At 42.1% G+C, this 15,344-nt stretch overlaps 1 protein-coding gene across 1 annotated transcript in view; it reads right to left on the bottom strand.

Moving 5' to 3' along the window:
• Positions 1-285: 285 nt before the first annotated feature.
• PKHD1L1 (PKHD1 like 1) overlaps positions 286-15,344 on the bottom strand; it is a 466,042-nt gene continuing 450,983 nt past the window's right edge. Inside the window, exons 73-74 of the mRNA XM_078686145.1 lie at positions 7,868-8,096; positions 286-1,898 (exon numbers count right to left, since the gene is read on the bottom strand). Of these exons, the coding sequence (XP_078542271.1) occupies positions 7,870-8,096 (227 nt within the window). The 3' untranslated portion in view covers positions 286-1,898; positions 7,868-7,869. The remainder of the gene's footprint in view (positions 1,899-7,867; positions 8,097-15,344) is intronic.

Raw genomic sequence — 15,344 nt, forward strand, 5'->3', positions numbered from 1 at the left:
CATCATAATTATCGAAGGCTACCATAAAAAAATCTATCAGGGATGACATGCATCTATAATTTCACACCTGTTTCAGAAACTTCACATTTTTACTAGCAGGGATATATGACTCGTTGAAACATTTTTGGTATCACTGGATCAAAGGAAGGACATTAAGAACTCGCAATTATATCTGTTCGTGCATCTGAAACTTTGATTTATTGTATAAGAATAACAATGATTTCTTCAAATTCATTAGATACAGAGAATAACGCCAAACTAAGCATTACAAGAAGACAGAGCAGGTGTCTGCAGATTATTTATTATTTATGTTCTTGAAAAGTTTTATAAAGCGCAAACAAGACCCAGATGGGTATCAGAGAGCTGTACAAAGAGAAAACTGGCATTGGGGTGAAGAAACAGTATGAGTACAATACAATAAAGCAGCATGAGAAGAACCTGAGGCATAAGAATAAATGTGGGATCTAAGGTAGATTACGTTAGAATTCTTATAGTAACAAAAATGCATTTGTTTCAAATAATTTTTATTTTATTTTGTACATTGGAGTTTATAAAACAGATCAACAGCAGTATAAATAGCAGCAGGTGAAAGTTTGGTTGATATGTGTTTTATCGCAATTACAGTGTTGTACACTCCTGACCTGGCGACTCAGCCTGTACTTTCCAGATAAATTTAGTATCACAACAATGGATAAAAACAACACTTCTAATTTACATTGCTCAGAAAGTGCAAAACAGGCGTATTAAGTAATGTGCAAAAGAGAGGTTGTTATTATTGCTATTAGCATAGTAATGGGGCAATTATATATTTGATCACGTATCCTCCAAATAAACAGACATTTACAGCTCATAATGTAATTCTTCTTGTGTACCATTCAATAAGAAATTCATCCTAAAAATGAATAGCATCCTGGTATTGAAGTGCTTTTGTTTTCCATGCCAAAAAAGGCTGCTCTAGTTTGACCTGGGAACACGTGATGGCCTTCATTACAATCCACACTTCATGGCCTTCACTACAATCAGAATGAACTCCTCTTGCTCCACTATTAATACCTCTTTTCCTCTTTTCCTGCCACGGCTCAAAACGTAAAGCCAGAATTGGAGTTTGGTGGTAATGGACAAACCTCGGATTCGTGAAGCAAGTGGGTATACTCTGCTGGTGAATTCTCTTCCGGTGATAAAAGTGGTAAGTGGATGTCAACGGGAACACGTTCAGTTAGTAAAGAGGTGTAAATCACTGCAGTGCTAAAATGGCACGAAAATTGTTTCAGTTCATTTTTGCGCTTGAATACCACCTGAGCCTTTGAGTGCACAACGCATGCAGTTGAATGCACAGATATGTTTACTGTTTAACCATTTCAACATTCAATCACTGATAGCACTGACTGCTGGAGCCTCAATGGACTCATAGAGTTGAAGAAACCCCAAGCGAACCCATGGGTAAGAAGATAAGCAGTAGAAAAAGCCAATGTCCCCAGAATATTTAGGGTAGCCTGGCAAACCCCACAAATTACTGCAGTTCGGGGACACTTAAGAGATTTCTGGAAAGAGACGAAGTACCACATTTTAATTTGGATAGACAGTCTAAATGAGGAAAAAATCATCACATTTTGGCAAACATTTGGTAGTGAAACATTTACTGCTACAATTAATTGAACACCTCACCCTTCAATTCATGACAAATACAAATGACCTGAAAAACCAAAAAAAGTAGTTTCAATCAGTTGACTCAAAACAATTTGTTGCTCTTTCACCATTTGCAAAGTAGTGAAATAAATATGTATTTTAAATTTCTTTGCTCCTTAAAATTTAAAAACATTGAACGGAGTAAATTAGTTTCCTTTGACAGCGTCCGAGTTTTTAGATTTCCATTCGAAACTGTGCCTCAAAGATGTGACCTGAAAAAAATAGAAAAATCAATCAATTTCTATACAGAATATTTGCAAAAGTTATATAGGCCTGATGATCTAGAACGTTATGTCGATGATTCTGGTGCTACTGGACTTATCCGCTGCCTTCGATACGGTGTCTCACGATTTGCTTCTCTGTCGGCTGAGAGAGATAGGACTGGGAGGTACAGCCCTGTCCTGGATGGAGAGCTTTCTTTCGGGTCGCTCTCAGGAAGTCCGATTGGGCTCCCATAAATCCATCGCTAGGGAGCTCACCAGGGGTGTGCCACAGGGCTCATGCCTAAGCCCCACATTGTTTAATGTGTACGTGGCCCCCCTGGCTGACTTGGTGAGATCCTTTGGGTTTATACCGGTGTCCTACGCCGACGACACCCAACTTCTGTTCCCTTTTAAGACCTTCTCTCCTGCTTTACAAAGAACTTTCGCAGAAGGCATGAGGGCAGTTTCCAGATGGATGACAAACAACTGCTTACAGTGCAACGTGACCAAAACAGAGGTTGTACTCTATGGGGAAGCAGTAACACTATGGTCCAATGAGTGGTGGCCGCTTGAACTAGGACCTGCCCCTATTCCTAAACAGACCATAAGAAATCTGGGAGTGCTGTTTGATCAGTCACTGACCTTTAAAGAACACGTCAACCAGGTTGCTGGTACCTGTTTCGGGGTTATTTCTTTGCTGAGAAGGGTGTTTCCTTTTCTCCCAGATCACCACAGAAAGACCTTGGTCCAGGCTCTGGTCGTCAGTAGACTGGACTACTGTAATGGCCTTCTTTTGTCAGCTAATGAAGGCCAATTTAACAAACTACAGGTGGTCCAGAATACGGCCGCGAGGTTAGTCATGAATGCTCCATCTAGGACTCCCTCCCGGCCACTACTGACAGAACTTCACTGGCTGCCAGTGCGACTGCGGACCAAATTCAAAATCTTGTGCACAATTAACAAGTGCCTGATGGGGAAAGGACCGAAATATCTCACCTCAGCCTTCCTCCCCTATGTTCCTGGACGTTCACTACGATCTAGCAACCTCCAGCTCCTTAAGGTTCCAAAAATTAAAAAAACTCGGCAAGGAGGCAGGGCCTTAGCATACACAGGGCCTGTTCTTTGGAACACCCTGCCCCTCGCATTAAAACTTAGTACTGATCACCTGTCTTTCCGAAAAACCCTGAAAACGTACCTTTTTTCCAGCATCTAATTCACTCCCCTCCTACCACCCACTAAAAATGTTTATGGGCAGAGTAGCTGGTCTCCTTTGTATGGCAAAGCGCGGAGATACCCCTTCGGGGGTCTATTCAGGCGCTATAGAAGCATATAAATAAATAAATAAATAAATGTATCATTAACACACGCCAAAGCCTTCCAGGGCTTTGCAAGAGCATATCACAAGAAAATATGGAAACATTTTTGTAGGACACCACGAATTGTTAGACGACAGAGAAGAGGCAACAGTCGTCCTGTGAATGAGCTACCACATGGAAAAAACACAGGTTTCTGTAGGAATCCCCTGGTTAACCATGGTAGTTTGCCTCTACCAGCAACAGAAGTAAATCTAATAAAGGAGTCGGGAGATGTTTTTTAAAAAAAAGAATTGCTATGGTTACATACTTTTACATCATAGGCAGTTGGTAGGAGAGGAATGATTGAGAGGAATGATTTTAAAACTGAACAGTTTTCAGGAATTTTGAAATCGAGCAAATGCCCATGTTTAAAATTAAAGCAAACGTCACGATCTTAAAAACTTGCAGCAGTGTTTTTTAGCCTCAATGTCCGGTGTTCTAAATAGGGGTGAGCGTAACCCATGGAGTTTCACTCTGTCCCCCCAAAACTCTGCGAGATTCTTCAGAGTTCTGCGAGCTGCAGAGCTGTGGTCGCACTACACAAGATGATTTTTAGCACCGTCAGCTTGTCCCGCACTGTAAAATCAGCACAAACTGCACCATGCGGCACGCCAGAGGGCCCTGCTTTTTTCTGACGCTCGAGTAGCTTTTCTACTAGAGTAGCAGCTTTTACACCAGGAGTGGAGGCTTTCTTAATGTGAGCGGTTGCGGCCTGTGTTGCGAAATTTCGCCGGGAGGCTGACCAGAGCTCCATTTTCTTGCTCTCACTTGCCAACTTACCATTGGTGAGTCACACACAAGAAAAAACTCTTCTGCACGACAGTTGGTGGAGTTTTTCTGAAACTCCTGTCTCCAAAAATCCACAAACTCTGCAGGTGGAGCGGAGTTTAGCACCCACCCCTAGTTCTAACCCTCCCCAAATATCCAGAGAATATTCCTTGAACAGCAGCGCCATCTGGCTTTACCGTCTTTTTTCTTACATGCTAGGAGAATGAATTTCTTGTATGTGTATAAGCTAAAAGCTTTTGCCACTGCACAAGTTTAAGGTGTGCAGCCCCACCTGCAAAGCGCCATTCTAGCCAATGTTACCATTTATACTTGCAAGTACATATTTTTAATTTCATCCCTATGCAGCTAGTCCTATTTAAATCCGATACAAGGAGGGATACCTTCCATTGTGCTAAAAATTGCTTTTTAACCGCATGCGTGCGGGCGGAATTCCGCTTGTACGCGGAGTTTTGCGAAACCGCATTTTACGTGACGAGCTGGGCTCGTCATCAGCGTAGCAGGAGGCTACCTCATGACGAGCCCAGCTCGTCAGCAGCGTGGAAGGGGTTAATTGCAAAAATGGGTGAATTGTGTGACGTTCCTGTCTCTATCTCATGTCATCAGGTTTTCTCTCCATGAGAGAAGAGTAATTATTGCTGTGACTAACAAGCATTATTTGCTTTTCAGAAATAATGATATGGTCAAAACATTTTGCAGGACATTCACCACTCTATAAACGTGTGCAAACCTACTCTTGACACAAGCAGAAATTGCTATGGTTTCATGGCGAGTAAACAAAAAGGGAACACTATCCTCTTTTTTTAAGAATGTAGGGAACGGGTCTTCTCCACAGGGAAAATAAATTCTCCTGGGGAGAAAAAAAACAAATAAGGTAAATACATGTGCAAATGCAAATTCTCTTCACAGTGGTGGCCAATTTACTTGATGACACACAGAGAATCAGTTGTATCAATTGAAACGTTCACCTAGAAGTTTAATGTTTAGTCTCCAATTAGCCAGATACTTTTCAGATTTTCTGGGATAGTTCATCCTAGACACTATACAGTTATATGGCTCCCAGGACCTCAATGACAGCACTTCGGGGAGAGTCAGACTCTACAAAAGCCACCAGCAAGGTCTATTTCATTTCCAATTGTAACTTGTAAGGGTATCTTGCAGCTTAAATCCCTGTAGCCACACAGGAGGTCAGCCAAACTGACCTTGCAGTCCATCTTTTTGTCTTGGGTACAAGTGGGAGCAGGTCCACCTCTCCAAATGTCAGAGGCAGCAGGCCAGGTCCTCTGCTGTTCAACTACAGGTCCAGAATGTGTTATGAGGAACAGGGGGTGAGGTTCTACGTTTATTCAATTCACTAGCCTCACGGCAAACTGTCCCTGAGTTCACCATTTTCATTCAAATCCAAGATGGCAAAATCGTTCTGCCCCTGGGGAGAGCTTATGGCTCACATGGCAGTGCGTTTAAGGTAATGAGTAGTCGCATCCCAGTCAAAGACTTCAAGCTGGTTCTGGGGCTAGCTCCCTCCTCCAGTGAATCTAAAGCCTGGATGATAAAGTTTTTTTGGATCAAAAGACCCGTCTTCGTCAGGATACCCCAATGAAAACACGATAAAAGTGTAGGTCTCCCCCGATCCTGTTTAAGTTGGTGAAGTTCCTGGATACTCCTGACCTGTTCTGCTTGGGTAAAGCTCTGAAAGCACTATTTTATACCACATCAAAGCAGCACTGACGGGCCAGCTGCAGGTAGGCCTAATAGGCTGCAGGGGTTCAGGTAATAAACTAAAAAGTTACTTTTACTGCATGTTTATTCAGTTTCCAACTTCACCACTGAGTTGGATTTTTAATAAATATGAAAATGAGCGGCTGACCTGTCTCCTCTGCAGTGTATTCCAAACCAAATATATCTAACTACCATATTAACCGTACCTTAGCTTTTTCTTTATAGAACCAGCTATAGTCATTTTAGGGACAGGGCATCCTAATTTGTGGGCTACAAGGCCTACTTCGTGGGGGAGGGGGTCGCTTACTTAATATTTTAAAAATGTGGTTTCACTCTTGTCAAAAGGTGTATTTTAACGCTGTGCCCACATGATTAATTTAAAAGCTGCAGAAGTCAGGCTACATATGTAGACCTGAAGCCATGCTTCTTAGGCGGCCTGGTGAATAGCACAATAGGTGCTGCAGTCCGCAGGTGACATTTAAGTCTAAGAGACTCGTGCATTTTCTTACACCATATACTATGGTCCTACTGGAATGTTAAATATGCAAAATAAAAAAAAAGCCTATTTTGCTAAGTTTTAGGGTCCAGAGCACATGCACTGAGGACTGGACAGCAGTACCAAAGTGCACAGAGTTCAATAACCAGCAGCATCAGTCCTCAAAAAAGGGGCGTAACCACTCAAAAAGAAGTGCTTTCCCAAAGTATATCCTCAAACCACAAAGTGAATTGAAGTTAGCACATCCTGGTTTGCTAGCTGCCTTTGGTATTGTGGGCCTCAATTCCCCTCTTTCACATTCGAAAAGTGGCAGTTGTTTATCTTCATTTCTAATAATCAAATGCAGCAAAAATAATGTAAAATCAGTTTTCTCCATGTGTTGCCCGCCTAAAGACAGTGTTTGCTCCCTTATGCTTTACACAAGCAGAAAAACGTGTGCAAAATTAGTGTTAAATTGTAATACAAATAGGTGCTTTTTTACATCAACACAAAGACTCTGTGATAAAACCCATGCAGTCTCCTGACACCACCAAAAGGAAGACTACTGAAGTACAGAAGAATGTAGCCCTTACTTTACGGAGCATCTGATATTATCTAGGTACTCTAGCTCTGAAGAAAAGGTTCTCCATCCATGCAAAGACAATCTCGGCATAAGCAGAGTTATTATTTGCACAGGAAATCATGGCTACCACCAATAGACGTTTATGATTTTAAAATGTAATTTGGTTTCTTTATTCATGTACATTGGAGGCATTATATTCTGAGCAACAGAAATTAAATGTTTAGCAGCCTAAAATCTCCCAAACATAGAAGCCATAAATCAAAGGCAAACCCAGTTGAATTAGTCATCTAATGAACAGTGGCTTAGCTGGGGGAGGGTGGTCCCTTTTAGGTTGCATTTTTTGGGGGTGGGGGCAGCAGTGAGCTGAAGGTAAGTTTAAAAATATATATATATCCCTCCTCATCGTCTCCTCCTCGCTCCCCTGCTCTTACCTGCACTGTCCATCACTGGGCGGCAAACTCAAGCTCAGGGACCATACCCGGACAGCAAAAGCTCTAGCTACTCTACTGCTAATGAAGCTAATTGGTGTGCATTTCAAGCAACAGTAGTCTCGAGGGCAATATGTACTTTTGAATAATTAAGCACCTTTTTTCGTTTCACAACAATGCAATTGTTCTACTTTCTAGTTTTTAATGTTTGCTGGTGCAGGCAGAATTAGAGAATTGACTTAAACTGTTCAAGCCAAACTCGTCTAATTCATATGACTATCTTTTTCTTCATTTAAAAAAAATATATAATAATCATGTGCCTTACTTTATTTTCTCTTTCTCTTCTCTATTACGTGTCCCTATGTCTCTTACAGTTTTAAATTTCAGAATGAGGTTTTATATCATTATAATGATTTTTTCATATTTACAAATATGTTTTACTTCTATGAATTGTTATCTATCTCCTTATGATGATAATTCTTTATATTCATTTCATATTTTTTATGCTCAGTATTGTCTTCTCTCGTAACCTCAATACCATTTTATTAAACTGAAAAAGTGAGACAAGAGGTGACTCTGTTCTGATTTTCCCTTTCTCACTCACCATTTACCCGAAAAGCAGTACCACTTACCTTCAGAGTGTCCCTAGTAACAATCCAACCATCAGAACTGCCACCTGGAAGGCAAGACCACTTCTGACACCCAGGGCAGAACTGACTGGGTCCACGACAGCTATGGGTTTCTTTGTTGTAGTTGTGGTTGTAGTTTGTGTTGTTGCTCCTACTGCTGAGGTTTTTGGATCAAAAGCTCTGGTCTGTGCGAGAACGTTGTTCAAAGAAAATTCGATCTTGAAATTTGATCCTAAAAAACAATCCAGACATTAATTACATCAGCATTTTTCAGTCGTCGTTTTATGTGCAGCTAGGATCATAATCACGTGGCAAGTATATTTAAGAAACTGCCTGTCCCTACATTAAATGTATTATCAGCCTCAATGCACCTACATTTGGATACAAAAATCTAAATATTGGGCATAAATGCACCTGCATGAGGCTATGTATTGAGGCGTAAGCGTTGAGAGAAAATGCCCTGTGTGGACAGCCGTATGGTATGAGACCTACACAGCACGAGCACTTGATATTTAATGCAGTGCGCTCACAGAATCAGAGAGAGGTTACTTAGCATACTGAGCAGAAAGGATCTGTCCATGCGAAGACGACTTACTTCTTTAAAATAGGACACGTCTAATGCCATTTTGTACCCATTGTTTCATTGGAACTGCAGGTGTTGTCCAGTATATAGGCTGAACTTGTATACCGCTTTATGATGGAACATTGAACTCAGAAAATGTGCATTGTATGTCCATGACCAGTCATGTAAAACTCTGCTTTATGATAGCACCTCTTGTGACACCTACAGCTCTACAAATACATATTTTTCTTGTGTAGGGTACCTAAAGCCTAAACAGCACTCATACTGTAGTCCACCATACGATATATTGTTAAACAACAAACAGCATAGAAATTGCTAAGCTTTCCATCACTGTGCCGTAAGTTTAGCTCACATGTGTAATAAACTTTTATATGTGCAAAGCCACTTTTGGAATTCTCAGAAGTTGGTTTTGCACTCGTAAAAGGATTTCTCCACAAGAAAATTATGCACAAGTAAATGTACTCACACGGTTGCACCTAGGTTGGAATGCCCTGCGAGCTTGTGGATATCTACAAACTTCAACATTTGTGGGCATTCACAAATCCTGTTTAATACTGTCTCACCTGTTAAAATGTTGGTATTTACTCCAGGCAAGGACAAGAAAATACCTTTCGGGTGGGAAGGGAAAGAGAGCATCCCTAAAATTGATGGAGGTCCAGTGGAACTGGATTTACAATGGGTAAAAATATTATTTTCCTAATAGAGAAAAACCAAAACAAGATAACGCGCAAGTTCACTTCCAGATGTTCGCAGGAGCAATTTTACATTTGAGTATGTGTTCAGGCAAAACTGGAATTCACTTAAGATTTCCCAGCATATTCTGATGCCTGTATGGATTGCAGGCTTCGAGGTATACTTCTTGACAATTGAGTCAATTCCTGAAAGACGTAAATCTGCATCCATGTAATGTATGTAGTATACCTGCAGTTGCAGATTTACATCTTTCTTTACATAGTTTGTCTCAAAGACCTTTATTGGTAGGATAACTGTTGCATCCATTTGCACATTTGCTTGCCTTCCTTCGAGGTTCCAAAATGCTCACGCAAATCAGAGGACTTCACTGACGGCGGGTTCTCCCCATGATCGCAACTTCTCCCAATGTACTCTTTTTCCCATCTCTCACTGACATATGCAGTGGATAGGGACAGTGTTCTGGGTGAAGTGTAGTATAGGCCCAGCCCCAGAGTGAGCGTGAGATCCTTCTTGGATCTCAGTTGTGATTTCTCTTCCTGACCAGACTAGTGGCTTCTCCTCACATTCTGCTTGCTGCTCACCTCTTCCAGAGAGATGCTGCTACTGTCCACAAGCACCACTTAGACTAGACCAAATAGTGCTCACCTTTGGGCATTCTACGCTTTGGTGGCATCAGACCAGTCCACCCACTGCCTCTCTAAGAAACACAGCACAGCCTCTGTAGAGGAGGGGTGCGGGAGACACTTCTAGGCGGTCGCCTAGGGCCTCAATCTATGCAGAATGTGCGCCGGCTGCAGTGCAAACCTTGATTGCCATCAATCACTCCCATCTCATCTTCCCCCAGGTACTCTTCTGTGTGCCACAGGTTTGGTTTTTTTTGCTGCCTTCTGGTCGGGGCTCCTGTGGATCGGTGCTGTTTTCAGCCAAAGAACGTGTTTGAGGAATAAAGTCAGCTCATCTGAACATTTCCTCATCGGTGCACTGGAGCAGAATCAGACAATCCCAAGGTGAGCAAAGCAATGTTGAAAGATCCAAGCTTTTCTTTGCTACACTTTTAAAAGTTTTTTCGTGTGACCTATAACCAGATGTTTAGCAACTGTTGAGCGAGTATAGGCCTGTAAAATTGTATCATGTTAAAATGATTTTTTTTCCTCAGACATTGCTAAAACTGTAACGTTTTTATTAAGGGATAAAGATGCGACATTTAAGTGCACCCCTTTTCAGCAAAGTCATATGAAAACTCCAGCACTTTAAATAAAGTTAATCCTCCGTAATGGCTGTGGAAGATTTTGCTTTAGATGCACCCTCTGCTATTCATGATGAACTGGAAGAACCTCAGCATGTTTTCATAGTGCATTGTAGGCCAAATCATGTGCATCCCGTAGCTTTAAAGGTCATTTAAAGGGGGGAAATAGATGTCTCAGGAAGCAAAGTAATGTTTCCAGGAAAATCCAGGACTGAACCACGTGAAACATGACACGGGGTCATTAGTGAGCTATGCATTGCCACCAGGCCATACTAAGTTGACTTATTTTGGCGAGTTTTAGAAGAGACAGGTCGAGCTACACTTAGAGGCATATTTACTGGAATCCTGGTGCAGGGCAGCGCAGCAAGTCACTATGATGCGCTGCCCTGCTGCACAGGGAAAGGACAGGATTGCATCGTATGTATCTAAGACAGTGCGTTCTTGTCCATTCCCTCAGCGCTGGCGCCTTTTCGGCAGTCTAGTGCCAATGCAGGCCTCCTTGCACCATGGTGCAAGGGGGCCTGAGTTACAGGCAGGATTCTTTTTGCGAAGGAATGGACACCTTCCTGCACAAAAAACAATCCATAAATGTGTTTTCCTCTTTCTATATTTACTGCAGAATGCAGTACACAAAGAAAGAAAAGAAATGAGGAGAAATAAACTTCTCCTCATTACAGCTCACCTGGGACGCAGAAGATTTTGACACATTCCTAGGTTTACAATGTCTTGTGCATCTGGGAGTACATTAAAATCCATAGCAGTTGCCTGGTAACACTCACTCCAGTTTCCCCATTTTCTTCACGAATAAAGGGATACCTTGGAGAAATTGAGGGATTTTTAATCTCTAGTTTAGCTCCCTAGTTACCCTTCTTGTAAGTGCTCCCTCAAATACGGTTGAGCCCAGCCTTACCTTTAGGAGTTGGGGTAAACACAATCATAAAACAAGACACAACTAGAGTGTGTAAGGGTTATAGAAAATAAAAGGAATTTTTTTCTTCCCCGTACTAGTTGCGCGGAGCTACTATACCCACTCAGGGTGACCTACCCCTTTACTCTCTGCCCCTCTATTCTTTTAAGGGCCAGACCAGTGGTCCTAGGTGGGATACTTGTATGTTTAATGTAGATACACTAGGGAGACGTGTCCACCATCCCCCCTTCAATTGTGAAGGGACCTCTTAACCCTCTGGATTCGGAAATGTTCTTTTTCGGATCTCAAGTGTATAATAATTTTGTTCTGGGTCTCCTGAGAGTAAAGGCTCTCACCCTGGGAGGTCAGAACAGTGTCATGGGTGGCAGGCTGGCAGAAACCAGTGAGCAAGAACACCAGAGGCTGGTAGGTTTTCAGGGGGCACCTCCAAGGTTCCCTCTGGGGGCATGCATTGGTAAATCCAACACTGGCATCAGTGTAGGTTTGCAAATACAAGATGTTTTATACCAAACATCGTATTTTAAGTAAAGCCATCATGTGGCTGGAAAACTCGTTTTCACCGGAGTCCAGCATATGTCTTAAAATAGCTTCACTTGCAGTAATAGGACTGACCAGGACAGGGGCATATCTGCTTATGCGGGTATGCCCTCACATATAATATTCAGCATCCTGCCTTAGGACTGTTAGGCCTGCGGTAGGGGTGATTTACAAATTTGACATCAGTGTTAGGGGACATGGCACACAGGGATGTGTGACATGTTATGTTTTCCCTTTTGTCTGCACCAAGACATGCAGCCTGCAATGTCAGTCTAGAATGTGCTTGGTGAGGGGTCCCTTAGGGTGGCACAATTTGTGCTACAGCACTTAGGGGCCCACTTTAGTACCTCAGGCTCTAGGTACCGGGGTCCCATTTACTAGGGACCTACAGAAGGTGCTCTATATTTGTTCAATTGGGGGAACAATTCTACAGTTTTCGTAGAGATCTTTGGCACTGTGGACCTGGTTAGCCAAAACTGAGTGCACTTTCAGTCGAAAGCACATAATTTTTCAAGCAAAATGCGGGGGTGACCATGTCAAAAAGTGGCACTTTCCTACAAGTGTACACAGAAAGAGGGAAACAATCCAGAAATAAACATATTTCTCATTGTTACACCTCACCATGGGAGGTGTAGGTTTTTGGCACACTCCCAGGTCTACCACTTCTGGTACATCAAGGAATCCTTCAAAATCCATGGGAGTTGTGTAGGAAACTCCCACACATTGCCCATAGAAACGCCACATTCTATTCTATTCTATTCTATTCTTCTATTAAGAATAACTTTGGCCCGGTTGACGAATCTTCGTGAAATTTTGAAAACTTTTTGCCAGCTCTGGTCCGCTCCTATCCTGGAAGTTTCACTGTGATTCGTCAAGCGGGGGCCGAGAAAAAAGGGGGGTCCCAAAACGAGTTTTCCCTATGCAATTTCCCATAGGACCTTTAGCCGCAGCTACAGCTCAAACTGCTGAACGGAATTACACCGAATTTGGCAAAGGGGTAGTCCTTAGTTCAGAATCGTGCCTTTTGCTTAAATGGTGTAAATCCATTCAGTAGTTCCTGAGAAAATGACATTTAAAAGTATATATATATCTATGGGCTCGGAGGATCCGCATACCCTAAGTGCAGCCTAAGTGCACCCTGCCGTGCATGAGCTGTAATTTAATTGGCTGTCAACACTCCAAATCAGCAAGTGTTGGCAGCCATCTTGTGCCTCGGTAGAACCGAGGCACAAGAAACCTATTAAAAAATTTCGCAAAACGCAAAAAGGGGGTGGCGTAGAAACACCCTGACCCCCTAGGCCTGCTCAGGGGTCCCACGAGGACCCCCAAGGCCCCAAAAAAATGATTGTTTTAAAAAAACAAAAAACGGGAGGATGCGCACAGGATGCGCGCATCCTGCAGATAAAAAAAAACGAAGCGCTGTCTTCCATGCTAAACATGCTAATTTGCCCCCGGGAGGGCCAGATCCCGGGGGCATCATCAAAAAAAAGGGTGGGGGGGTCCCAATCCCCACCACACTGCGCCGGGGACTGCCTCCCCCGGGGCTTGAACATATTATAGGCAGGGGACTCACGGCCCCCCCGCAGCCCCGGAGACCGCCACCCCCGGGGCTTCTTTGAATTGAGTGGAGGGGTTCTCAGGCCCACCCAGCCCCGGGGACTGCGTTGCAGTGAGGTGTTCAGAGGCCACACCTTTTTTTACACCTCTGTGGCGCTTACTGGAGGTACCTGGTGGGCTAGTTGGCTCCCAGGGACCCTCAAGATTGAAGAGGAATTCCTCAACTTAAAATGCACCATAAGGAGCGTTTGCACAATGGTGAAGGAAGGGGGCGGGACCTGAGGTGACATGTCTGCAAACACGCCCTGTGGCGCGTTTTAAGTTGGAGAAAAAATTCCACTTCAAACCTGAGTGACCATGGGGGCCATAGGAATTAGCATTTAAAAAACCTTAGAAATGTACTGAAAAAAACATAGGTTTTAGGGGTGTTATAGTTAGTTGGACATTTCACTCGTACAAAACCATTGAAATACCTCCGTTATAGTTAGTTGTACTAACTATAACTTGCGCGCCCGCAATCCACTGCTGATTATGTCACATATTATATCATTCATGACATGGTCAGTGACATCACTGATGACATCTCAAATGACATCACTGATGACATCATCCACTTGACAATCTGATACATCTTGTCATACACTGGTATAACCTTTCAACACTCATTATAAAATATGGAGTATCATACTTGAAACGATTGACATACCAATACAAGTTAAAAAAAACACTCAGTGATTCCTACATCTACACACACATCTAAACACTTACCCATAGAGTCACTCATACATGCTAACAAAGATCAATAGAACACTATTAAATATACTTATACACCCTACATCAACATTACACACCAGCACACATCCTATTCACTTATGCAGTCATCCTACTCACCTGTGCAAACAATTGATCATACTTATATTTACTAAGCTACACACTTACACAAACACCACTTTATTTATTCATATAGATAGTAACTCATACTTAGTGTGTTATAAAATCACTATTGCAGTATACAGTTATCCATATGGTCACTCATACAATCACTGAGTCTTATGTATACCTATTTATATTCAACAACTGTCACATACACTGCCTTTTATATTTCTAGTTTGTTAGACATATATCATTGAGAAATATATTTACTCATCACCACACCCATAAAGAGATTCACTCACCCAAACAACTGTTTCCACATACAGTCTTAACCTCATATACCTACTAAATCAACTATCAAGACATTCAATGCACTCACGCGAAACAACACTGTTCTTAAGCACTGTGAGGCCCATACACAAAATTGTTTGAGTGCAGGAAGAAGTACTAACAGAGTACTATTTATGTACTTGTATGTGCCTTTGTGGATTGGCCCTGAAACAATCAACTCTCAATCAGTATAAGAGCAAAGAGAGCACAGTCTTTTCTATTTGGACAAAGTGTAAAGGAATAGTCCCTGAATAATTGCATTTTATTCAGTTTTAGATGTTTTTGTGGACAATTCACAAAGGCTTGTAAGAGTATGTAAAAGAGTGCCACAGAAGTACTACTTTCCATGCTTCAAAAGGCCTTTGTGAATAGGATGAGGGGTGTTTACTTTGTTCAGGGTTTTTATTAAAAATGCTACCTGGGCAAATAAATGCAAAGGCATACATCACAGGCAATCGCGTTTGTAGCATCTAGGCACTGCAGATGTCAATTGGTGGCAAAGTGGGATTTAAATGCTTGATGACAATCTTTGTTCCCTTTTTAACAGAAACTGGGGAAATTTGTGGAAACACAACTTGTGATACCATCTTAGGGTGAAATATGTTTTATAGTCTATGAAAAATCATGTGAGTCTACATTCACAAACGTTTATTTGTACATCAATTGAATTTATAAGCACAAAATGGATATGCATCGGAATATTCTCAACACTGCAGATTGTCAATATTCGTAA

This window comes from Lissotriton helveticus, chromosome 4_1 (genome assembly GCF_964261635.1).
Source record: "Lissotriton helveticus chromosome 4_1, aLisHel1.1, whole genome shotgun sequence".
NCBI lineage: Eukaryota > Metazoa > Chordata > Amphibia > Caudata > Salamandridae > Lissotriton > Lissotriton helveticus.